This window comes from Rhinopithecus bieti, unplaced genomic scaffold (assembly GCF_001698545.2).
Source record: "Rhinopithecus bieti isolate Rb0 unplaced genomic scaffold, ASM169854v2 scaffold_15796, whole genome shotgun sequence".
NCBI lineage: Eukaryota > Metazoa > Chordata > Mammalia > Primates > Cercopithecidae > Rhinopithecus > Rhinopithecus bieti.
This window is the reverse complement of record NW_016808858.1, coordinates 195,199-220,366: the sequence shown is the minus strand read 5'-3', so window position 1 is coordinate 220,366 and position 25,168 is coordinate 195,199. Positions and strand designations below refer to the sequence as shown.

At 38.3% G+C, this 25,168-nt stretch overlaps 1 protein-coding gene and 1 long non-coding RNA gene across 3 annotated transcripts in view; one reads left to right on the top strand and one right to left on the bottom strand.

Moving 5' to 3' along the window:
• RAB38 (RAB38, member RAS oncogene family) overlaps positions 1 to 25,168 on the top strand; it is a 61,523-nt gene that overhangs the window by 17,685 nt on the left and 18,670 nt on the right. Inside the window, exon 2 of the mRNA XM_017887665.1 lies at positions 9,159 to 9,439. Coding sequence (XP_017743154.1) covers positions 9,159 to 9,439 — 281 coding nt within the window. The remainder of the gene's footprint in view (positions 1 to 9,158; positions 9,440 to 25,168) is intronic.
• LOC108539158 (uncharacterized) lies at positions 10,927 to 17,925 on the bottom strand. Of its 2 annotated transcripts, XR_001888289.1 has the most exons (4): positions 17,806 to 17,925; positions 12,630 to 12,716; positions 12,433 to 12,551; positions 10,927 to 11,122 (listed from the first exon to the last, which is right to left on the bottom strand). It is a non-coding gene; the product is annotated as an uncharacterized LOC108539158 (long non-coding RNA). The 2 variants fall into 2 exon arrangements; XR_001888288.1 differs by having other exon boundaries at positions 12,433 to 12,716.

Sequence of the window (25,168 nt, the reverse complement as noted above, 5' to 3'; positions counted from 1 at the left end):
TGGGATTGTTTTCTTGATTTGGCTCTTAGCTTTAATATTATTGGTAGATAGAAATGCTATTGACTTTTATGCATTGATTTTTGTATCCCGAAATTTTACTGAAGTCATTTATCAGTTCTAGAAGCCTGAAATTTTACTGAAGTCATTTATAGTTCTTGTAGTCATTAGGGCTTTCTAGGTATAGAGTCGTATTGGCCATAAAGAGAGATAGGTTGACTTTTTGTTTTCCTATTTGGATTTTTTTTCTTTCTCTTGCCGGATTGCTCTGGCTAGCACTTCCAGTATTTTGTTGAGTAGGCACAATGAGAATGGGCATCCTTGTCTTGTTCCAGTTCTCAAGGAGATTGCTTCTACTTTTTGCCTGTTCGGTATCATGTTGACTGTGGGTTTGTCATAGATCACTCTTACTATGTTGAGGCATGTTCCTTTGATACCTATTTTCTTGAGAGTTTTTATTATGAAGTGATGTTGGATTTTATCAAAAGCTTTGTCTGAATCTATTGAGGTGATCATATGGCTTTTGTTTTTAATTCTGTTTATGTAGTGAATCACATTTATTGATTTATATATGTTGAACCAACCTTGCATCCAGGAATGAAGCCTATTTGATCATAGTGAATTGACTTTTTCATGTGCTGTTGGATTTGGTTTGCTAGTGTTTTGGTGAGGAATTTTGTGTCTATGTTCATCACGGATATTGGCCTGTAGTTTTCTTTTTTCATTGTGTCATTGTCAGATTTTGGTATCAGGGTGATGCTGGCTTTCTAGAATGAGTTAGGGAGGAGACACTTCTTGATTTTTTGAAAATAGTTTTAGTAGGATTGATACCAAGTCTTTTTTATATGTCTGGTAGAATTTAGCTGTGAATCAGTCTGACCTGCGACATTTTTTGGTTGGTAGGCTTTTTATTACTCATTCAATTTTGGAAGTCATTATTGGTCTATTCAGGGTTTTAATTCCTTCCTGATTCAATGTTGGCAGATTGTGTGTTTCCAGGAATTTATTCATTTCCTCTAAATTCTCTAGTTTGTTTGCAAAGAAGAGTTAATAATAGTCTCTGATAATCTTTTGTATTTCCATGGGATCAGTTGTAATGTCACCTTTGTCATTTCTGATTGGGCTTATTTGGATCTTCTCCCTTTTTTTCTTTGTTAATTTAGCTTGTTGTCTATTGATATTGTTCATCCTTTCAAATAACCAACATTTGCTTTCATTGATACTTTGTATGTATTTTTGGATCTCAATTTCATTCTGTTATGCTCTGATTTTAGTGTTTTTTTTTTTTTTTCTGATGTTACATTGTCAATTTAAGATCTTTCTAACTTTTTTAAATTAGCCATTTAACACCATAAACTTTCCTGTTAACACTACCTTTGCTGCATCCCAGAGATTTTAGTATGCTGTGTCCCTTTTTATAAATTTATTTAAAAGATTTTTTTAGAAAATCTCCTTTATTTTATTGTTTATCCAAAAGTCATTCAAGAGCAAGTTGTTTTCATTTCTATGTAATTGTGTGGTTTTGAGAGATTTTGATATTGATTTCTATTTTTATTCCACTGTGGTTCAAGAGTATGATTGTATGTTTTCAATTTTTTCAAATGTACTGAGACTTGCTTCATGTCTGGGCATGTGTTCAATCTTCATATGTTCTGTGCAAATGAGAAGCATGTTTATTCTGTGGTTGGCGGGTAGAGTATTCCATAGATGTCTGTTAGGTCCAATCAGTAAATGTCAAATTCAAGTTAAGAATTTCTTTGTTAGTTTTCTGCCTTGATCATTTGTCTGATACTGACAGTGGGTTGTCGAAGTCCCCCACTATTATTATGTGGTTGTCTCTGTCTTTTCAGAGGTCTAGAAGTACTTGTTTTATGAATCTGACTACTCCAATGTTGTATGCGTAATATATTTAGGACGTTAAGTCTTATTGTCGAATTGAGCCCATTATTATTATTATGTATTGCCCTTTTTGGTCCTATTTGACTGTTGCCAGTTTAAAGTGTGATTTATCTGACATAAGAATGACAACCTGAGCTCTTTTCTGTTTTCTGTTTATGTGCTGGATCTTTCTCTAATCCTTTACTTTGAGCCTATGGGTGTCATTACATGTGAGATGGATCTCTTGAAGATAGCATATGAATGGGTTTCGTTTGTTTCTGACTTGCCATTCTGTGTCTTTTAAGTGAGGAGCTTAGACCATTTACATTCAAGGTTAATATTTATGTGTGAGGTCTTGAGCTTATCATGAAGTTATTAGCTGGTTTGCTTTGAAATATAAGTTTCTGTTGTGTGGTTGCTTTATAGGGCCTGTGGGCTATGTACTTAAGTGTAGTTTTGTGGTAGCCAGTATAGTTTTTTCATTCCCATATTTAGAACTCCCATAAAGATTTCTTGTAAGGCTGGTCTAGTGATAACAGATGCCCTTAGGACTTACTTGTTTTGAAAGGTTTTTAAAATCTCCTTCACTTACGAGCTTAGTTTGGTGGGATATAAATTTTTTTTTTCCCCTTGAGACAAAGTCTTGCTCAGTCGCCCAGGCTGGAGTGCAGTGGCACGATCTCGGCTCACTGCAACCTCCACCTCCCAGGTTCAAGTGTTTCTCCTACTTCAACCTCCCAAGTAGCTGGGACTACAGGTGTGTGTCACCACACTCAGCTAATTTTTGTATTTTTATTAGAGACGGGATTTCATTTTGTTGGCCAGACTAGTCTTGAACTCTTGACCTCATGATCTGCCTGCCTCGGCCTGCCAAAGTGCTGGGGTTATAGGCATGAGCCACTGTGCCCAGGTGGGATACGACATTTTTGATTGGAATTTATTTTCTTTGAGAATGCTGAAAATAGTCCCTCAATCTCTCTGGCTTGTAAGGTTTCTGCTGAGGGGTCCACTCTTAGCCAAATGGGGTTCCCTTTTTATGCAATTTGACATTTTTGTTTAGCTGGCTTTAAGATTTTTTTCTTTAGCATTGATCTTGGACAATGTGGTGACTATATGCCTTGGTGATGTTCATTTTGTATAGTATCTGGCAGGTGTTTTCTGGATTTTTTGTATCTAAATGTCTACCTCTCTAGCAAGGTTAGGGAAATTTTCTTGAATTATCCCCCCAAATACATATTCCAGGTTTTTAAATTTTTCTTCTCTCTCAGGAATGCCAATAATTTGTAGGTTTGATCTTTTTACATAATAGCACATTTCTCAAAAGACTTTCTTCATTTAAAAAATATTCTCTTTTTTTTATGTATGTGTGTCTGGGTTAGTTCAAAAGACCAGTTCTCAAGCTCTGAAATGGTTTCTTCTGCTTGGTTTAGTCTAGTGATAACGCTTGCAATTGTATTTTGAAGTTCCTTAAGTGAGTTGTCTAATTCTAGAAGCTGTGATTAATTACGTTTTAAGATTCATCTCCTCTTTCATTTTCTGGACTGCTTTAGAAGTTTCTTTTCAATCTTGTGTTAGATCTCATTGAGCTTCCTTGCAATCCATGATTTGAATTCTTTATCTGTCAATTCTGAGTTTCTGTTTTCATTAGGGACCTTTGCTGGAAAGCTAGTGCAATCCTTTGATGGTGTCACTGCATTCATATTTTTCATAGTGTCAGGATTTTTGTGCTTGTTCCTTTTCATTTGGAAATTTTGGCACTTCTAATTTTTATAATTATTTTCATGTTTGTAGGATTTTTTTCTTTTTCTTTATCTCCCTATCATACCATTGCTATTTTTTTCTTTCTCTTTTCCTTTTCCTTTCTCCCGCTCCATTGGGTCTTTTGGTTTTGCTTCTGTAGCCTTATGTACTTCTTTCTGTAGGTTTTATATTGGGCTGTGCAGTTTGACCTATATGCCAGTAGACAGTGCTTATGTGTGATAGCAGGCTGTGGCCAATGTAACTAGGTATATACTTGATCCTTGTTTACTGGCAGAAGCTCTCTGTTGCCTCAGGCAACATTCTTGGAACGCACAGTTGTCTGAGCTCCCTGCTCAGCCCAGGGGACTGGGGGCCGCAATGGGTGGGGCCAGACGAGGTAGGTTCATCTACAGGTCCCCTAATGACAGGGGCAAGCAACTGTGCTGAGGGAGAATCTGGGGAGCAGCCACCAAGTGCCCAGTTGTGTACCTCAGCATCAAGCTGGGAAATCTCCTTAGCCCTAAGTGCACTGCATGGGAAGGGTAGCAGCCTATAAACCCCTAATCCAAGAGAATAAGTGCTTCAAATGCCTAGAGATCTGCCTGGATGTAGAGCAGAGAGGCTATCCTTGCACCACAATCTCTGCACAGGAGGGGTGGGATGGCTCAGGCTGCCAATTCCGGTGAGCTGGTGCTCCTAATGGCTGGAGATTTGCCTGGGCATGGAGCACAGAGTGCCTCATTGCCTCATGGTCTATGTTCAGAATAGGTGTGGTGGCTCAGGCTGCTGAGCCAGATGAGCAGGTGCTTTGAATGCCCAGAGATCTGCCCTGGTGTGAAACAGAGTTTGCTTCCCTGCACCAGGATCACTGCACAGGATGAGTGGTGCAGGTCAGACTATTGCTCCAGGTGAACAGGTCGTCTGAATGCCTGGAGATCTGCCTAGCTATGGAGTGGAGAGGGACTTGCTGTACCATGATCTGTGTCTGTCATGGGTGGGGCAACTCAGGCTACTGGTCTAGACAAGTGGGTGCTCTAAATGCCAGGATTTCTGCCTAGGAGTAGAGCAGAGAGGGCCCTGCTGCACCACAACCTCAGGCGAGCAGGCTGGATACCTGCAGATTGGTTCCAGATTGCCAAGCTGGCCCTACATACAAGTATTACTGCCCAGAAGAAACTGCAGCTTTATCAGCTGTCCTCCTGTCCCAAGGTTGTGACAGAGGAGAACACAATTCCAGCACTTACTACTGAGAGACTTTCCACAGTTCTGGCTGTGGAGACTCCTACGCTGCTCTAGAGTGAGTGCCGCAGTCTCTGGCTAGAGATTAAAATGAATGGCTGCCTTTCTATGCACTTGGATTAAAAATGGCATCCTGATCTTGGTCCTGGGTATGGGAAAATGTCTGCAGCTTTTCCTCACGTCTTTCCCTCACAATGTCTCCAAGAAACTCTGCAAGTTAGCTCCAGGGCTTGGGAGGTACAAAGTGCTTTACCTTATCATGCTTTGCTGGGATCCTCAGTGGAAAGGCAGGTCACAGAAGGAGGCTCTTTGCCTCTCTCATGTACCTGAGCTTCTCTCACTTTTATTAGCTGGATGCCATCAAAGGGGCTGTTTGCCCACGTTCTCCTCCCTGGGATTTGGGGTGTCCTTCAATTTGGGTTGTCCTGGTGGATTCCCATTTTCCTTCTTGAAATAAAGCTCACACAGTTGGCCTTTATGCACTATCTTGCTATTTCCACGTGGCTGAGGCATGCTAAAAGGCTCTAATCTACTATCTTGGAAGAAAGAAAAGAAATAGCAGTTTTAGGACTAGGTCATACACTAACATCACCTAGAGATAGCTTAAAAATACAGATTCCTGATCTCTACACAAAAACAACACAATAAAGAATCTCTGAGAAGTGCAACCCAACTAGGGATGGGTATTTCTTAGGCGCCAGAGTGATTTCTTATGCTGCCAGAATGGCAACTGCCTGAAGACTTGTGCTTACATTTATGTTTATATTTGGGGAGAGAGACATTGTTGACAGCCTAGATACTGAGATCCCCATTTAGGGAGCTGCCAGGGGTCCAGGTGAGGAGCAATGAGGGGCTGAGCTGGAGCAGGAGCAGTGCTGGGGGAGAGGATGGGCAGGTACACATTACAGCTGTGATGCTTGTGTGTATTTTTAGCTAAGTCTGTGACACCAAATGGACCATTTCAGGCTGTTGGGACAGAGGGCCAAAGTTTGATTGAATCTAAGGCATGAGGAAGGGGCCATTGAGATCAGCCACACCAAGTTCATTTTATAGATAAGAAAACTGAGTCTCAGTGAGAGAAATACATGTGTGTGAGCCTGTTCTGGTAACCAGTGAGTAAAATTAAGACCACATCTTCTGACTTTTCAAGTTGGTATCTTCTGCTGTGAGATTATGTAAATAGTTCCTGTAGCAATTATATTAACTTTTGTGATTTGGTTGAATGCTCTCCCATTTAACACCCTTCATAGCTGAAAGCTGAATCATGAGCCACATCTACACTGCTATGAAGTGTGTATTTAAGAGCACTGGGGACTTACGTGGTGAAGTGGATTACTTTCAGTGCAGTAATCCAGTGTGACAAAACTTAGTTTAGAAATTCCTCCTGGGCAAAAACTGTATATTTCCAGCACAAAGTATAGAGCTTTAGCCACATTAGCTATTCCATAAGTGTGTGTTGAATAAATGATCTAAAATCAAGGGAAGTTTTTGAATTATAGTCATTTTTTAAACAGTAAATTGAACTATGGTGAATTCATCAGGTCTCTACTTTGCCCAAAAGTAGGCACTCACTCTGAGTCACATGGTTCTCATTTTTTGAATAAGAAACAGCAAAGAGGACTATCAGTTGAAAAAGGAAGGAAACAGTGAGTGCTGGGAATGCTCTGATCTAAATGTGACCTCTTGCTAGAATGCCAAAAATATAAACTCTCCAAGTGGGCTGGCTCAGTGACCTCAACATATAAACATCTTTTCTTTCTAGAAACAAGCTGTCTTCTTCTTTCTGATCTAATATACATACATTCACACATACACATGCACACACACACACACATTTTCCTTTATGATTCTCTATGAAGGTATATATAGCCTATGTATTGCTTTTTGTATGGTCTTAGAATAACTCTATCATATAATTAAAATGCAAAATCTTTATTCTTGAGGACCGCCTTATTCTACTATGAAAACCTCTGGACAAGCAGATTATTGACTAACCCCTGACTTTGCTCTTCATCTGATTAGATCCTTGAAAGAGATCATAAGACATCCTTTAAAAGCCTAAAGGCCTTGGAAGTTCTGAGTAATCACAGAAGGCTTTTTTACCCTATTTTTCTAAAATGTCATGGCCACCCTGGGCAGTATCAAAGGAGATCACTGTTTGCACCAGGAATTTAAAAAGAAAAAAAGAAGTTTAAAACTTATTTGGGAAAACTAAAAGTTCATCTGTGAGTTATGTGTCATGTGGAGAATATTTTGCCCCTTTCTTTCGTTGACTAGACAACTGTGGGATAAAAAACGCATCTCTGGTATAACTCATGTAAGAAATACTGTAAGATTGTCATGTGCTGGCTATGACAAAATACTCTTTTTTCCAGCGATACTTGCTTGTGCACACAGGCTCGCACACTGGGACCAGAGCCCTCAACCTTCATTCATTTTCACTAAGTGTTTAGGGAGCCTTCTCTTACAACTTCAGTGCTACTACCAATGTAAATATAACCATCTACAAAACAGCTTGCTAACTTGAATTAAAACTTACCATCATAAAGTTTTGAGCTCAAAATTAAGGGTAAAGTGTTCTTCTTAGAGATATGTTAACCTGTATTTTCTTAGATACATCCCAGTTTTAGCATTTTACTTTTCCAATAAAAGTTGACTTGTTAAATACACGCTAACTTTGTTTTAATTTATATAACTTTATAAGACTGTTAACATTAATAAATTCCCAAATCAGAATAAAAAGGCTTCGTCTGGTCACATACTTCTAGGGTTTTGAGTTCAGAAAATACAAGTCTTCATTAGCTCCTGTCTTCAGCAACCATTAGTACACAGAGGTAGAAGTAATAGAATTTTGTTCATCTTTGTTATTCAGCTGAAATACTTATAATTTTTTTGTCATAAACTCTGATCTGAAACTCTGATTTCAGAACTTGTGCCATATTGTCTTTCATATTTTTTAACATACTGCCAAAAGAGAAGGAAAACTCCAGTATTGACTAGTTTTAAGGTACTATGCTGGGTGCTTTGCATATATTAATTCACTTCATCCACATGGCAACACTGTGCAGTAAATATTATTATTGCCAATTTGCAGATAAGGAAAAATAAACTTAGAATGCTTAAGAAACTTGACAGTATTCAATCAGAAGATTAAGCATCAGAGCAAAATTGATTCCAACTAATTCTAAAACCAATCTTTATCCTAAAAAACAAAACAAAACAAAACAAAAACAAAACTTATTTAGTGTTTTGCTCTAGGAGGGCTTTTCTTATCCAATAGGTTGTAGAGTATTTAAGGGTAGAGACCATCTAGTTCACTGCTGCATTCTGAGTGAGTAGTCCAGAAACTGGCATCAATACAATAGATGTCCAATAAATATCTGTTCAGTCAAATTCAGTGGGATGGTCCTGTGTGTGGTCCTGGTATATAAGCCTGCAGAAGAGAGAGTACAAGCCTATACTTTAGTAGTTGAGAGTATTTAATGTTGGTAAAAGACTGTGAGCTCTAGATTCAAACAGCTCAGGTTTGAATTACGATTTCTTAAGCTTACTATCTGTATGATTTGAGAATGTTACTTAGACTAAGTCTCAATTTTCTCACTTTAAAATGGGGGTAATAATTGCACCTTAATGATCACTTATGTAAATCACATTTTTCATGGTTAGTAAACATGAATCAATGGTAGCTAATATATAACCTTTAACTGGACTAGATTGTGGATCCCTCTTAAGCATACTCCATAATTTTGTTATTTATTATGTTTATTGTTTAGAATCTGTCTTCCCATTAAAATGTAATCTCCATGGTGGCAGGAATTTTTATGTTTTAATCAGAGTATCCCAAATATTTTGAACAGTGTTGCCCAATCAAGTGTTCTATACTTATGGAAATGTTTTATTATTGGCATAGTCAACAGGCACTAGCAACATGCAGTTACTGGTCATTTGAAATGTAGCTAGCTAGGGTGACAGAGTACTTGTATTAAAAATTTTGTTTTTTTTTTTGTTCATTTAATTTAAATCACCACATGTGGCTACTGGAATACTATATTTGCATAGGTCTAGAATATTACATGGTACACAGAAATTTCTCAGTACGTATTTGTTAAATGAATGAATTCCCTTCTGAAATCAAAAATCAAGAATAAAGCTGCATGATTGCACATTTAGTTCACTCTTTAAAGATAATCAATAAAGATGAAGCATTTTACTGATTGACTTGCTCATCTTGGAGGCTTCATGAAGTTCTAATATGATTCAGTTTGCAATTGTAATACGTTTTATTTTATTTCTTTTGGTGTCAGGTCAAGAAAGATTTGGAAATATGACAAGGGTCTATTACCGAGAAGCTATGGGTGCATTTATTGTCTTCGATGTCACCAGGCCAGCCACATTTGAAGCAGTGGCAAAGTGGAAAAATGATTTGGACTCCAAGTTAACTCTCCCTAATGGCAAACCGGTTTCAGTGGTTTTGTTGGCCAACAAATGTGACCAGGGTAAGGATGTGCTCATGAACAATGGCCTCAAGATGGACCAGTTCTGCAAGGAGCATGGTTTCGTAGGATGGTTTGAAACATCAGCAAAGGTAATATGACTTTAAATAATAAGCTTAATATAAGCAAGGTTCACAAAGAAAATGGCATATAATCATCACTATCTCATAATGATAATAATATGTTTGTTTAGTGATTTGTGATTTCCAGATTGCTCTAAGCTCTTTCTCATGTCAATGCAATGAGTAGGCAAAGCAGGAATTATTGTCTACAATTTATCATTGTGGCAAGGGGAGCAAAGCAACTTATACAAGGTTACAATAGTAATAGTGGATAACTGTGTTTGCTTTTTGAGGTCTTACTATGAGCCAGGCATATTTGGCATGCATTTTCCTATTTAGTCCTCATAACAACTTTATTATGTAAGTATGGTTTTATAGTAAAAGCCTTATTCATGTGTTAGTTAATTTACACAATCGATATTTAATATATTCACCTGTACATCAGGAAATGTGCTTGCTCCTAGGAAAGAAAAGATGGCAAACACTACATTGGGCATACCGGAATGGTGGGGTAACAGAGAATAGACAGCAAGCACAAATGTGAAGAACACAGCATAGCTTGGCCATGCTGATTCCCCTGGGTAGCAGAAAAGTGGCAGGAGGTGAAGCTGAGGCAGGGCTGGAAGATGAAGGATCCTGTATGGTGTGATGAGGATAATATACATCCCATTGTTCCCTAATGTTGCCATCTGATATGTCAGGTGTCTGGCTTTTGTTCTACTTTCTTTTTGTTTGTGCCTGTATTTCAAAAAATCTCAGTATCACAGGAGAAAAAAAAAAAAAAAACTTTCATAGCAAAATTTGAAAATCAATAAAAAACCATAACTAAAATTTAGAAAGAGTAACTATTTTTGCTGTATTTTCTGACTTTTGTGTGTCTGCATATAATTACATTATTAGGATTGCATTTTACATGGTTTTATATCATGATTTTTCCACTTTTATTCAAATATTAAATGTTTGTGGAGCATAGGCACTTCGCTAGTTTTTGGGATTCATCTGTGAATAAGATAGCCATGGGCTCTGTACTTATGGAGTTCACATGTGGGCCTTATAGTGAACATTTGTGCACCTCATTAGCAAATGGTTTGAAAATATTACTGGAATGGTCATCATTCCAAAAGGCTGAGGAGGAATCTCTAATGGGTTTCCTACTGGAGAGTAGAATGGTCCAATTTGCCTTGGAGAAACTATTGGAAGATGGATTGGAGGGCAGTGAACCAGGAGATAGAGTGGCATGGTAGTTACCATGTTCTGTGGGAACATAATGAGATCTTAAACTGGAGTAGTGGCTATAGATAGGAAAGAAAACCTGGATTTGAGAACACCACCACATTACAAAGACCAGCACAATTAAGCAAGCACTTGTATTGGAGATGATGGAGAGGAAGAAAAGGGCAGTGGTGCCACTTTTTCTGTCACAGCGGGATTTTTTTTGTTTGAACCATTCCTGGAGAGCCTTGAAGCCTGTCTCCTTGCTCTTCTGTCACTAGCTTTTATGTTTCGAAAGTTGTTATTTCTCAGTTGTAAGAGTTGTTGTCTTCCTTTTGAGGCCTGAGTGTGCCAGTGTGCTTTTCCCTTTCATTCTATTTAAAATTTTGATTTCCTCTGTTTCTTGGGATTCTTCCTTTGGTTCAGGATACATTCCCCATCATTTTATATTTCTTGACTCTCATTGAACCTTTTTAGTTTATGTGGTTGAAGGATTTCTTGCTGTAAGGGGAGACAGAGCACAACTGAAAGGTATGATTAAGTTACAGAAATTTAACAAGCATGGTTTCTTTTTGTAGTCTATTTTCTTTTTTGAATGTTAGCCTGTTTTTTTTTTTTTTTTTTTAATTCCAAAATGTGGGTGAATTCACTTATTTTCATTTCCTTTTAGCACCACACTCAATTTCACTCCAAAGTTCCTGCATATTCCTTCAAATTGCTTTCTTTCAGAAAATGTCACTCTCAGCTCAGAAGCCTCCAGGCACAGGGGAGAAATAGTAGGACTTTGGAGAACTCCTTTTCTCAGTTGATTACATTACATTGTAAGTGCTAACTAGATTGAATGACCCATACTTACATGGGGAGAGGAGTCTTCTGTTATTCATTCATTCATTCAATTAATAAATATTATCAAATACCTGCTATATGCCAGACAAATGTTCTGGGCACTAAGAATGTAGAAACTTATGAAACAGATAAAACCTTGTCTTCATGGATAAAAACAACAACAAAACATAAATAAAATATACAGTGTGTGATAGTTATTAAGTGCTAATAAGAAAAAAGGGAAAAAAGAAAGGAAGAAGCCTATGAAGCTGTAGGGAGGCTTGAAATTACATGTGGGTCAGAAGACCTTCTGAAGACATTTTTCACCTCACTCTGACATTCCTTGCTCAACCACTATAATGTTAAACAGCCTGCTTAAGGACACAATGTTTAGTACCTTTAGGACTGGCTGACCCACCTTACTTAGGTACTGGATTTCTAATCCTCCAAATCCCTGTAAGTGTGAACTTTGAAGAGAAGCTTTGTACAGTGTTGGGGAGGGGGGACATGAGATTTCACAAGCTAATATAATCAAGAAAGTACAAGGCCTTATTGTAAAATATAGAAGGCATGTTCAGCGTCTCTTTTCCTTCCATGCGTAATGCTGTTGAGGTTGTCCTTCTGAATGTCTTAGCGAGAATGTCTTGCCTGTGCCAGATTAGTATTCAGAGTCAACACTTAGAAGCTCAGGAACAATCCTGCAGCATTGACAAACTGGAGTGTCAAACATTTTTTAAATTCTTTTTAAAGATCTCTGATAAAGCTCTGCTAACTTTCTGACTACAGTATTACAACATTTACAAAACTGAGGCCTGGATTTAACTGTCTGCCTGAAGCAGAGATGGTAGATTTTGGGGATAGCTATGAATTCCTTCCTTCATTTTGAGATCAGAGAACATTTCCCATAGGTATCCTTCTCTTAGACAGTCAACCTACTAAAAGTTAAAGTCCTTTTGAGTGACGACATAATGTCTGGTGATAAATACCTGATTTCCTTTCTTCGCATCGCTGAAACTTCTGAGTCAAACTTCTGGCTTTGTCCCCATGGGCACATCCAGCAGAAATCCTTCAGGTATCATCAACTTGGACATCTCTGCAGTTGAAACTTTCAGGGTTTTAGATGAGTTAGTCATTGAAACCAGCCTCCATCTTACCACGGACCCCACTACTGAGGGAAATTTACCCTCTTGCTCTTCAGTCCTATGGAGTAAGTTTCCATGAGAGTTTTCATGACTAATGCTGTTGCTGGAGCAATCATGGTAGCCCCTGGCTGGCAAGTGAATTAAGAGAGAAAAAATAAAAATTAAATACATGTTGGTGTCTCTGGTTTTTCACATTATCTCTCCCAATATTAAAACCAAAGGAAAGAAAATAGTCTTTTCTGAGTCATATTATTTGATTTTTAACATTTGCATTATTTTGCTTTCTTGGCTGTATTTCATTGAATTCCCCCTGTGGATTCTCTAGGTGATGTATAATTGGGGTACTTGTGTGTCCCATTTTGCCCCCCAAATTCCTGGTTTATACCTGCTGTTCCAGCATAATTATTAATAATACTTTCATTTTTAATTTGTAATTTAAATTTCCATGGTCACCCCGTAGATCATGAGCTCAACTTATTTTACCCTCTACATCATACTTTAGCTCTAATAATGGATATTTTAACATTCCTGTGCCCATATCCCATTTTTATAATCTGCTTTGGCAGATCTGTTTCTTTAGGATAAGGACCCTGCCCTTCTCTTGTTAGTACATCTTCAGGGCCTATTTCAGAGGCTGACTGGGTTCTGCTACCTGCTGACCAAATTACCTGGTACATTCTTGGTGCCCACTGCCTGAATCTCCATCAGTTGCTGTTTTTGAATTCACTCTCTAATCACACCCACTCACCTAGAGCTACTGTGAGCATTAAGACATAATAGCATAAGAGATAATGTGGCTGGGCACAGTGGCTCACACCTGTAATCCCAGCACTTTGGGAGGCCGAGGCAAGCGGATCACGAAGTCAGGAGTTCAAGACCAGCCTGGCCAACATAGTGAAACCCCATCTCTACTAAAAATACAAAAATTAGCCAGGCGTGGCGTTGGGCACCTGTTAATCCCAGCTACTCAGGAGGCTGAGGCAGGAGAATCCCTTGACCTGGGAGGCGGAGGTTGCAGTGACCCAATATCGCGCCATTGCTCTCCAGCCTGGGCGACAAGAGCAAAACTCCATCCCCCCCCCAAAAAAAAGAGAGAGAAATAATGTATGTGGGGCCCAGATGCATAATATCTGATCCCACCACACACAGACACACACTTTACATACTCTACACCATTCCTACTGTCTCTACCCACAGCCTATAAGCTGATCTACCTGTGATGCACACAACAGCCATACTCTGGTGGAAAAGTCTGTTTCTGTATCTTAGCCCTTTCCAGCCTGCTCCATTCTGCTCACATAACGGAGTGGATCAGGTGTGGCTATGCTCACAAATACACCACCACAAACACTAGTGTAGGTGGGAAAGAATGGAACAAGTTGTACCTATGCAATATCGGGGACAAAAGTCAAATTCACAGAAAGAACCTCCAGTGCCTCCAGTTCTTGCTTTCCCTACACCAGTCCTACTCCTAACAGATATCTTTGGTTCTTTCTATGCTATTTATAGTGAATTTTTGGACCCACCCTCTCTCCCAAAATGTTCTAAGAGCAACAGGTGCACTGGGAAGAAGCTTACGTTAAATTATACTCAATTTTTGCTCTTATTTGAAGCTAAAAATAAAAATGTTAATGTGTATTCTTCTGCTGAGAAAAAGAATATATCTAATATTGTTCTCTATAAGATGGTATTAGTTTCTCTTAGGGAGAGGAATGGATGTTTCACAGTGTAGTGGATATTTCTCATGTTGTTTGGCTTTCTAACAACTGTTAAATACATTGGCTATCTTTGGGGAATTTCCAGCTGTAGGAAGCTCACCTCGCCAAGAAGAACTCATAAAACTTTCTTCTTTTGCTTCCTTTGCAGCTAGGCACAGGCAGATGACCTAGATTTCACCAATTGTAAGTTGTAGGCATCCATCTCCAAATAATTTAGATGAAGTTATAAGATACACCTCCACTGACTTAATTTATCACAGCACATTTAACCCTGTATTTTTAGCTGAACTGATTTGAGCTGGTTATACTTAGGGACATAAAAGGAAGGGCCTGATTTGAAATCTAAAACCGGAGCAAACTTAGAATCACTTAGAATCATAATATACAGGAAATGATGGCTGTGTTTAATAGTGATTTCACATAATGTCCACCAGTCTGTAGTACAACTATTTGAGTCATCACTTCTGACAGATTATTAATGCGCTACATGAAGAATGAAAATTGTTTTCTGAAGTTGGGAATAGTTGAAGTGTATATGAGTCTCAAATTCAAGCTAGTTAGCTATTTAAGGATCAATGTCAATTAATAATAATATTTTATCTTTAGCTAATCAATTCTCTAGAGGTTCCCTACATCAATGCTTGTAATTTACTAGACAGTCTGAGGTCCAACTGTGACTGAGATACTGTATAGTAGGAGAAGAGAAATGAACAATCAGAGGCTATAACCATAGTTTGGTTTGTATAAGGCAAGGTGTTGCATATGTCATTCTATCCTACATGGTTCATATTTTCATTACTTAGAGCTCAGATCTTTCCTGTTTCATGTTTGGACAATCATAATAACTTGACTCCAGACTTTGCTCACTGTAGTGTTTTGCATGCTATTAAAAACTTAACCTGCTCAAGGGATGACTTTGATTTTGTCACTGCCTAGTTAAAGAATCTTCTGTAGGTTCTACTTCTTAATGATTTAAATTTAGACACCTTAGAACATGCATTAGCAAGCTATGGCCTGTGGGCCAAATATGGCCTGCCCTGTATTGTAAATAAAGTTTTGTTGGAACTCAGCTGTGCTCATTGGTTTACATGTTATTAATGGCTGCGTTTATGTTACAACTACAAAGTTAAACTGTTGTAACAGAGACCTTATAGCCTGCAAAGCTTCAATTATTTGCCATCTGACCCTTTATGCTTCAAAGTTTACCACCGATGCCTGAAAATAAGAATAGCTTCTCTTTAGCCAAGCACTGTGCTAGTGACTTTACATGCGTTTTAGCTTATCCTTGAAATAATCTTGTATGGTAAGTACTGTTACTTTTTCTGTTCACAGAGGAAGCAATTAAAGTTTAAATTAGAGAGTGACTAGCGAAAGATCTCATAGTGGTGTGTGGAAGAGTCAGGATTTCAAGCTAGACATGCTGACAGAACAGCTTAGCCACCCAACCTCCACACTGCACTGTACTACCTTACAACTTTTTCTAGTCTGATCTTATATAATAACTATTTATTGAGCAATTGATACATGGTAGACCAGGGACTGGGATAGATAAATGAGTAAAATGTGGTCCTAATCTCTAGGAGTTTAAAGTCTAATGACAGATATACAGATGTGTAAGTACATCTTCCAAGAAATGTGACACAATGGAGCAATTCACATGGAATTGTTGGGTGAGTTGGATAAGGAAGGGTGTTTTCTCACATGTACTTTTATTCTAGTTGTTGTCAGAAACCTATCTTTTTCTCATCTTTCTGCTTTTGTTCATGATGGTCACACTGTATGTGATTATAATGCAGTGGACATTCTTTTTCTGTATTTCATTTTGCCCAACAAAGTCCAGCTCTGGATGTGAGAGAAGAAACATAGAAAAATACCCTGGCTTTAGTAGTAAGGAGTCTTCAGAACTCCAGTTAGAATCCCTGATTCTGATACCCTGCCCCAACAAATAATTCTTGCTCTGGCTAACTATTAACTCTTTCTTCAGGAATTGCCTGACTCCAACATATTTTTTCTACAGATACCTATGGAAAGGGACTTAAGCAATTCATGACACCATGGGCTGACTGTAAAAGAGGATCCATGCTTCAGTGCACAGGATGCTCCAAGAATCTCTTGAAATTATGTATGCAACTTTTTCGTGCCCATGTATTATTTGTAGAGAGGGCAATCATTTATTGCATACTAAGAACCTTCCAGGCATTTCACAGCTATTATCACTAATTCTTACAATAATGAGGCATTATCCCTATTTTCCATGGAGAGAAGGAGTCGTGGCATGATTAAGGGACTTGCTCAAAGCCATGCATGCAGCCTTGTGTCGTGATTCTGACCCCTAGCTATCTGGTCAAAGCCCACATTTTCCATGATCTGCGAAAGTGCTTCAATGCTTCTCAGCAGTCTTTCTCAGATTCAGAATTCCTTGTGATCCTAGAGCTGAGTCTAGTTGAGGAAAGGCCTGTTTATCTGAGGTCAGAAGGATGCAGCCACTCCAAGAGCTATCTCCACTGTGGTTTCATCTCTCTAGGCAAGGACATACATCAGAAGAGAGGGCTGAACTGCACTATATGAGCTGGCCTAGCATATATCTATCTCCTAGGTAGTACCAGCCATATCGGTTGGAGAGAGGACACCTCTTGAGGAAACCTGTAGAGGCCATATGATGTATGAGGGTAGGAAGGTAGGAAGGGAACACAGACTTGTAAAATCTTCAGAATTTTCAAAGGCAGAGATGGAAGGAGAAAGGTATTCTAGGCAGAGGAAACAGCATGTGAAAGGCATGGAGTTGAGAAATAACAGAAAGTGCTGACAATGCTGAAGTTCAATGAGGCTGAAGTATAACGTGGAGGGGAAACAGAGAGCAAAGCTTCGCAGTGTGTCAGACCATGTCCATTAACATAAACACTTCTGGCTGAGAATTCTAATGGACTGTAGAAGTCTGAACTCAAAGATTCAACAGTTTCTTAGTAATGTCCAAAAATCAAAGGACGACCATACTTGTTTTTTATTAAAAGACAAATGCCAACTAAATAACAATTCTTATTCAATTAGTGCCTTTTCCTTAGAAAATTTGTCAAATCCTAATATAAGGTATAGTGCTTTTCAGCCTCAGCACTATTGCATTTTGGGCCAAATAATTCATAGCTGGGACTGGGAGGGAAGTGTGTGTGTGCTGTGCAAGGTAGGATATTTAGAAACATTCCTTGTCTCTACCCACTTAAGATCAGTAGCACCCAACACCCCAATCAGTTGTGATCATCAAACATATCTCCAGACATTGCCAAATGTCCTCTGGTTGGAGGGGCAAAATCACTCCCCACTGAAATCACAATTAAACAGTCATCAAAAAATATGTCTTGTGCCCAGTTGGTTCTGCTGTTTTCTAGGGGGTGGGGACAGAGTCAGGTCTGCCTTGATTCTGTCTGAAAAAAAAGAATCCTTGTAGGCCTGTTCCCATGAGTCTGTGGGAGGAAGAAAACATCTAGAAAGTAAGGTGTGTTACCTTTGAGCTTGGATCTTTCCTCCTGGATCTCTATCTCTAGCCATGGACTTGTTTCTAAAACTTCAGACTTCCATATTCTTCTGGATCTCTACTTGGATATCTCTCAGAGAACTCCTCAAACCCAACATATCTGAAACGGAATTCATCAGCTTTTCTGCAAACATAATTATCCAGTTTGGAGACCCCACATCCACACAGGCACTCAAGCTGGACACGATATAACCAGGTCCCACATTCTTTAGAAACCCCTCATTCTTGAGCATAGAAGACCCCAATAGTGAGATTTTTTTCCTGCTTCTCCAAGCCTATCTCTACTCTTTCCATTTATTCCATGGTTATGCTAAACTGCATCAAGTCCCCCATCACGGCTTGGTATTTCCCCAGGCTTCCTAGCTGTATGCACCTGTCTCTCACTCTTCCTTCAGCACTTGGCTCTGGTGTCAGCTGTTACAGTGTCTCCTATACCTTAACATGCTATGTTAAGATGATTTCCTTATGGGGCTGGCCCCTGCATTGCGTTGTGAATCCTCCTGGTCATTACCCAGCACAATGGCATGCACGCAGAGTGATCACTTGGTCAGCATTTATTGGATGGAAAAGAATATTTTGATGCACTGCCTTTTAAGGAATCTTTCAAAAAGATTGTTTTACTCTATTATTCTTGGCCCTGCCCATGTGGGGTACTTATGTCCTTAGATAACTGTGTAGAAACAGAAAAATTAATTTACTGCTGTAATTCCCAGGAGGACTCCTTATGTAACTCCTTTCATCCAGAAAGCTCTTCAGAAACTGCACAGCAAGGATATTGTAGTGCCCTGCAGTGTGGATGGGGACATAAACAAAAAAAATGAAGGTGAGGGAAGCTGTACCCTCCCCGGCTCCGCCCCTCCTCCCCCAATGCCTTGCCTTGGGCCCTCAACTGAGATCTGCAAATTCTTTGCTTGGCAATGCCACATAACATTCCATAAGAATCTAACATGAGCTTGTGCACCGAATTATACAGGTCATTCCTACTTCACACTCCAGGACCAGAATATAGCAATTTTCTTCACTGAAATTCTTACAATCCTGTTTTACATGTATCTCTCATTTGTGTTTTAGCTACTGTCAGTTGAGCCGCCTGCAATGGCTGTCAAATTTGTCTTTTTTAAAGAAAGAAACACAATTATGGGGAGGATTTTCAATGATTTTCATTGATGAGACCAGGTCTAGACTTCAGATCCAGTCAAGCACTCTATCTATTCCATGACAGTGATTCTTGTAAAAGTGGTGCATCAGGGTCACGTAAGGAGCTTGCTAAGATTGCAGATGCCTTGGACCTATTCTCAGAGAAGTCTGGAAGGGCTTAGAATGTATGTTTTGGAAAACACTGCTTTGGTGATTTCGACTTGCACCCTGGTTAAGATGCATTGTGTTGGAATTTAACTCATTTATTCATTCATTTATTCATTCTCGAAGTATTCTTTGAATACCTACTATACACTCAAGTAGGTACTTTGCTAAGCACTGGGACACTGATAAGAAAGGGCACAGTTTCTTATTAGGTTCAACTCCTGGAAGACACCCAAATAAAAAAAATAATTACAATATAGTATGAAGTTCCAGATAATTTGATGGCTTTTACAAGAGCAGTAAGAGCAGCTGAAGAAAAAGCTGTTACTTGCACCTGTGAGTGATGCCGCTTCTTTGATGTTTAATCTAGGTTGCCAAGAGTAAGAGAGGCCTCAAAGGAAGACTGAAGAGAAGCACTGAGAACTCCTTTTTAATGGATACTGTGTAGTGTGGCATTAGGAACCCACCTTTAGGAACTCCTGGATATTTCATTTTTAGAAAGCAAAATAAGCTTCTCATCATTTTCTAAGATATCTAATCAAGAACGTGTTGCTCATTTGTAGAAAGCAAAAATAAGCTTCTCATCATTTTTCTAAGATATCTAATCAAGAACGTGTTGTTATTGCAGAGTTAACCTATCATTATCAGTCATCAGAAAATTGTCAAAACAAGACCACAAAGAATCTTATTAAGAATAATAATAAAAATTGTATTTATAAAATACATGTTTAACAGGTCTTGTGATAAGTGCTTTATTTCATTTAGTTCTCACAAACCTTTATGAAATAGGTGATATTACTATGCCCGTATTATATATTAAGGAACTGAGACTTTAAAAAGTTAAGCAATTTACCCAATATCCCATGGTTAGCAGGTGGCAGAGTCAAAATTAGAACCCAACTGTCTCTATTCAAATCCTTCCTTCCCTATTTTTTTTTTTTTTTTACTTCTCTGTGTCTAAGTGATAGTCTTATATTGCTATTTCTTGATTTACTAGATTTCTACGTACTCATTAATAATTTGCTTTTCCAGATGACAATTTAATTTTCTTAACTACTTCCCCCACTCTCCCATCTTTTCAGGAAAATTCTATCACTGCTTTTGGTTGAATCATGACAAAAATCGTGGTTTATATCATTAAAAATGAAAATATTATTCACTCACATAATTGGCTGTCTGTGCTTATTTTCAATGAATCTTAATTCCTTAATGTTTAAAAAAATGTCCATTATATTATTTATTCTGTTGAGACTGGTTTTGTTTTGGAGATCTCCATCTCAGAATCCTCTCCTTTCCTCATGCAATTTATTTTGAATGCCCTATAGAGCCAGCACACGGCTGTAATCCTGAGACTTTGCTTTGACATTCTTGTGTGTGGGAGTGCCTGCTCCCTGGATTCCAATTATTTGTCCTGTTTTGCTGGAACATAGCCTCCTGCTACTGCTTAGGAAAAGCTGCATGACATTTCTGGGTAGTTGATGTCTTCAAATATGTATTTTCTAACCCTCACACAATTTTAACTCTCTAGATGGGTGTAGATTCCTCGGTTTAAAATGATTTCCCCTTAAACTTGAAGGCACTGCTTCATTGTAATATAACATTTAGCATAACTCTTCAGAAGTCTCATACCATTCTCATTCTTAAAGCTTTGTGCATAAGCTATTTTCTTTTGTCTGATAGTTATTAGAATCGTGTCTTTACCCCTGGTAATCTGAAAGTCCACAATCCTGTGCTCTATATAAACCTTTGTTCATTTATTGTTCTGGGCCCTTTGTAAGCTGTTTCAACTTACAAACTCATGTTCTGAAAACTGTTATTTCTTTGATAATATTTTTCCCTTTTTTTTCTGTGTTCTTTACTTATGAAACCCCTAGTTTGGTGTAACCTGAACTAATACGTCTATGAGCCTATGATTTTTTCACATATTTTCAGCACTTTAGCTATTTTTGTTTTATTCTGTTTACTAGTTTGCTGCAATTTTCCAGTCTTTTATTATACTTTTTAATTTCAGCAATCATAATTTTAATTTTGAATAACTCAATCTTATCCTGATTATTCTTTTTCAAAAATTCTATCTTAAGAATGTAATAGTTTATTATATTTGTGAAAATACTGATTTTCTGAAGTTTTTTTCTGATTTTGCATTATCTATTTCATTAGAATTATTTTTTCAGTTCCACTTTTGTTTTCTATTTTATGTTGATGGTCCCCTTTAAAAATTTTTAGAGCAAGACCATCAGAAGCAGATACTGAGCTCTGTGTGTCTAGGAGGCTTGTTGAATAGTGGCTATGGTGATTGTTGATTTGTGGGTTTTGCTTTAGGTTGGTTTTCACTGGGGACTGCATGTCAGTTGTTGAAGGTCTTTTCTCTACAGAAAAACTCTTCTTTCGCACTAAGGGTGAAGATGTCAGAGTTCTTAATAGAGGGAAGAAGTAGCCCAGCTGCCATATTTGCATACTTTTAGTTGATTATTTTTTCCATCTCCATACCACCTACAGGGGCATGCTAGTTGGTATCTCTTGAGTCTCAAGTCTCCTTTCTTTAGTTTATTCAGAAGATAAACAAGAATTTGACTTGCGGTGTAAATGTCTGACTGCTGGTATCCTATATGGAAAAATGGAGAAGGGACAGGGTTGATGTCCCCATTTGGACTTTCAACCAGTCTCCCTGATTTCAACTACAATTACTATGTAAGTGTTGAGGTTCTTGGATTTTGAGGTAATTAATTAGTCCTACTATTTTCAATATCTGCCTCTACACACCCTTTAGACCATGCTATCTACACCCTGTTAAACCTATTATTACTTCTCTATTACTTTTAGATTTCTAAAAATGTGCAAATCTTTTGAATGCTGATGCTCATGTTCTCATTCTTTCCAGCTTTCTACTTCTAAAAGAAAACCAGTAGACAAAGGCATTGTCTCTTCTGTCAGAACCAATATTAACTTTCTTGATCTTCAACCCTGGGCAGAGTGGCTTCCTTGTTTTAGAAAGGGTTATGTTACTAAGACATGTTTGCCCTCTCCTTCTCTGTTACTTTACTTTTTAGTATTGATTTTGTCTGACCTTTGTTTTGTGGTCCTTTGCCGCCTTTGTTGTGTCTTGTTTGCCACATTTGAAGCACCTTTAGATTTGTGGATGACAGTCCTACCCTCCCAAGGCCTTCTGTTTCATCTCCATCTACTTCACTGCTACCGAGGTATTGATTTCTTGAGAAAGCCTGGTGAGATTGGGGGAAAATCAATATCCCATTAAACAAAAGTGAGGAGCAGCAGCAACTCCTCTGTAGCCTGTCTGTGGACCTAACATGCTAGGGGAGTGCTCAAAGGCTGGGTTAGCCTGTGGTGTCCAGAGATATCCTACAGTGATGGAATAGCCCTAGGGATAATGTAGAAAAGCCAATGACAAATGCTTAAGATTTGTAAATACATTTCCTTGAACTAAATGAAGTGGTGTCGCTTTTTGAGAATAATTTTGCTTGTCAAAGCTTGCTCCAGAGGAAAGAAGTTCTCTCTTGAGAACTTTCATAATTCCCGGTCACTTTGAATTTTCTAGTGTAAGAAAAATTGTTGATTAGCTATAAGGCAAATTATTTAACTTTCATTTCTCCTGGGGTTTTCAAAATGAAAGAGGAATGACAGCATTGAGATGCCAGGATACTATATGTTTCTGAAATATTATGTTGTAAATTCCATTTTTAAATACCACCCCAAAAGGCTCGTTCTGGTTGTTCTTCCTGCATGAGTCTCTTTAAAAAGGAAGAGTTTCTTTGGAAGACTGTTATCACCTTCTATGTCATCTGGTTATAAGTTTAGTTTCTGTGTTTCAGATTTTTGTAAAGAAGCACAGTTATGAGCAGTAAATGCAAACTATCAGAGTCAAAAGAGATCTAGCATTACCACAGTAGTTGAAACCCATATTTAACCCCCAAAGTAGCATTATATATCTTCTTCTACCATTTGCATGGAAACACAAGAATATTAGATTTGGCGAACACTTTAAATTAACCTGTGGTCTAAGTACTTATTTTATGGTTTTATTTATTCATTTATTTTTCAAATAATCATTGAGCACCTCTATGTTACAGGTACTATTTTAGGCATTAGGGCTATACCAGTGGACAAAATAGATAAAATCTCTCTCACCTTGGAACTTGCACTATAGTGAGTAAAGACAGGTTATAAAATGGAAATAAGCATTAAATATAGTTTGTCAAGTGGAGATAAGTGCTAAGCAGAACATGAACGCAGGGGAGCTTGTGTGGCATATGTAAAATGTAGGATATAGGGAGGAGTACAAAGAGAAGAAAGCAGTTTTAGACAGGCGACCAGGGAAAGATGAAACCTTCCCTGGTCACAAGAGGGAAAAACAAAAACACACAAGAGGGTGTTGTTGTTGTTGTTGTTGCTGTTGTTTTTTAAGTTAAATATTTGAAAGATGAGCACTATTGAGCCATATAAATTCACGGAAAGAAAATGATCGAGGAAGTGGATATAGCATGAGCAGAAGCACTCTGGCAGGAACTGACAGCTGTATTTTTGGAACAGCTAGGCAGCCAGTGAAGATGGAGCAGAGTGAGCAATAGCAGAGTGATAGAGATGAGGTCAGAGAGGTGATGTCGTTCTGTTGAGTTTTTAGATAATTGTAAGAACTTTGGATTTTTCTGTGAGAGAGAATTTTCTGTGCAAGAAGCCATTGGGTTTGATCAGAGATGTGATATGATTTGATCTAAAGGATCATTGCAGTGGTTTTGTTGAACCTGAATTATAGTGAGAAAGGCTGGAAGCAGGAGATCAGCTGGGATGCTATTGCAATATCTAAGAAAGAATAGTGAGAAATACTCAAATTCTACGTTGTATTTATGAATGTTTATCAGACACAGGATTTCCTTGCAATTTAAGTAAAGGTAATGACAGAAAGGGAGGATTTAAGGATATCTAAACAGTTTTTGGCCTAAGCAACGGTAAAAATAGAATTGGCGGCCAGGTGAGGTGGCTCACACTTGTAATCCCAGCACTTTGGGAAGCCGAGGTGAGGGGATCACTTAAGGTCAGGAGTTTGCAACCAGCCTGGCCAACATGGAGAAACCCCATATCTACTAAAAGTAGAAAAAATTAACCAGGCATGGTGGCAGACACCTGTAATCCCTGCTACTCAGGAGGCTGAGTCACAAGAATCGCTTGAACCCAGGAGGGGGAGGTTGCGGTGAGCCTAGATTGTGCCACTGTACTTCAGCCTAGGTGACAGAGCAAGACTCTATCTCAAAAATAAATAATAATAATAGAGTTGGCAGTTTTTGAATGGGGTCATGAGATACAGAGGGATCAATGGGGAAGAGATATCAAGATTCATTTTTTTTGTATGTTAAAGTCTAAGAGATTACTATACATGTAAGAGCAGATGTAAAGTAAGTAGTTATGTATGATTCTGCAGTTCAGGATAAAAGTCCAGGCTGCAGATATGTTTGGTTGTTATGAATATATAGGTAATATATAAAGATCCCTTGGGAATGAGATTACCTTGGGAACGAGTATAGATAGAAAAGAGAAAAGGACTAAGGACTAATATCTTGGCATTCCTACATTTAGATGAAGAAATAAGGCCCCAGAGAGGGGAAGTAATAGAGGTAGCATAGGCGTTTTTCAGAATAGCCAAGACTAGAACTCAGTGGACTCTCCTCAGTAGACAGCCCTAATACGATTACTTTTGAGTAGCCGGACTTTTCACTTTTTTTCTCTATGCTATTCTTCTGGGTAGTAAACTGGGAAGATTTTGGACAAGAAAAAAGTCAGATTATAAATCATTGGTTCTCTCTTTAAATAATCAAAACTTACATTCACTTACAGTGTTTCTGCTATAGTTGGTGGGTCTAAAAATTAAAGTAGGAAAATAAAGTTATTAAATGATTATCCCCCTCTATTCTGTCAACAGTGTATTTTCTTTTAAGTCACTGGGAGGTCTAGCATGGGTCAGAGGTGTCTAGGGTGTAATAGGAGCAAACTTTGACCAGATTTTATAGTAGTTAGAGAT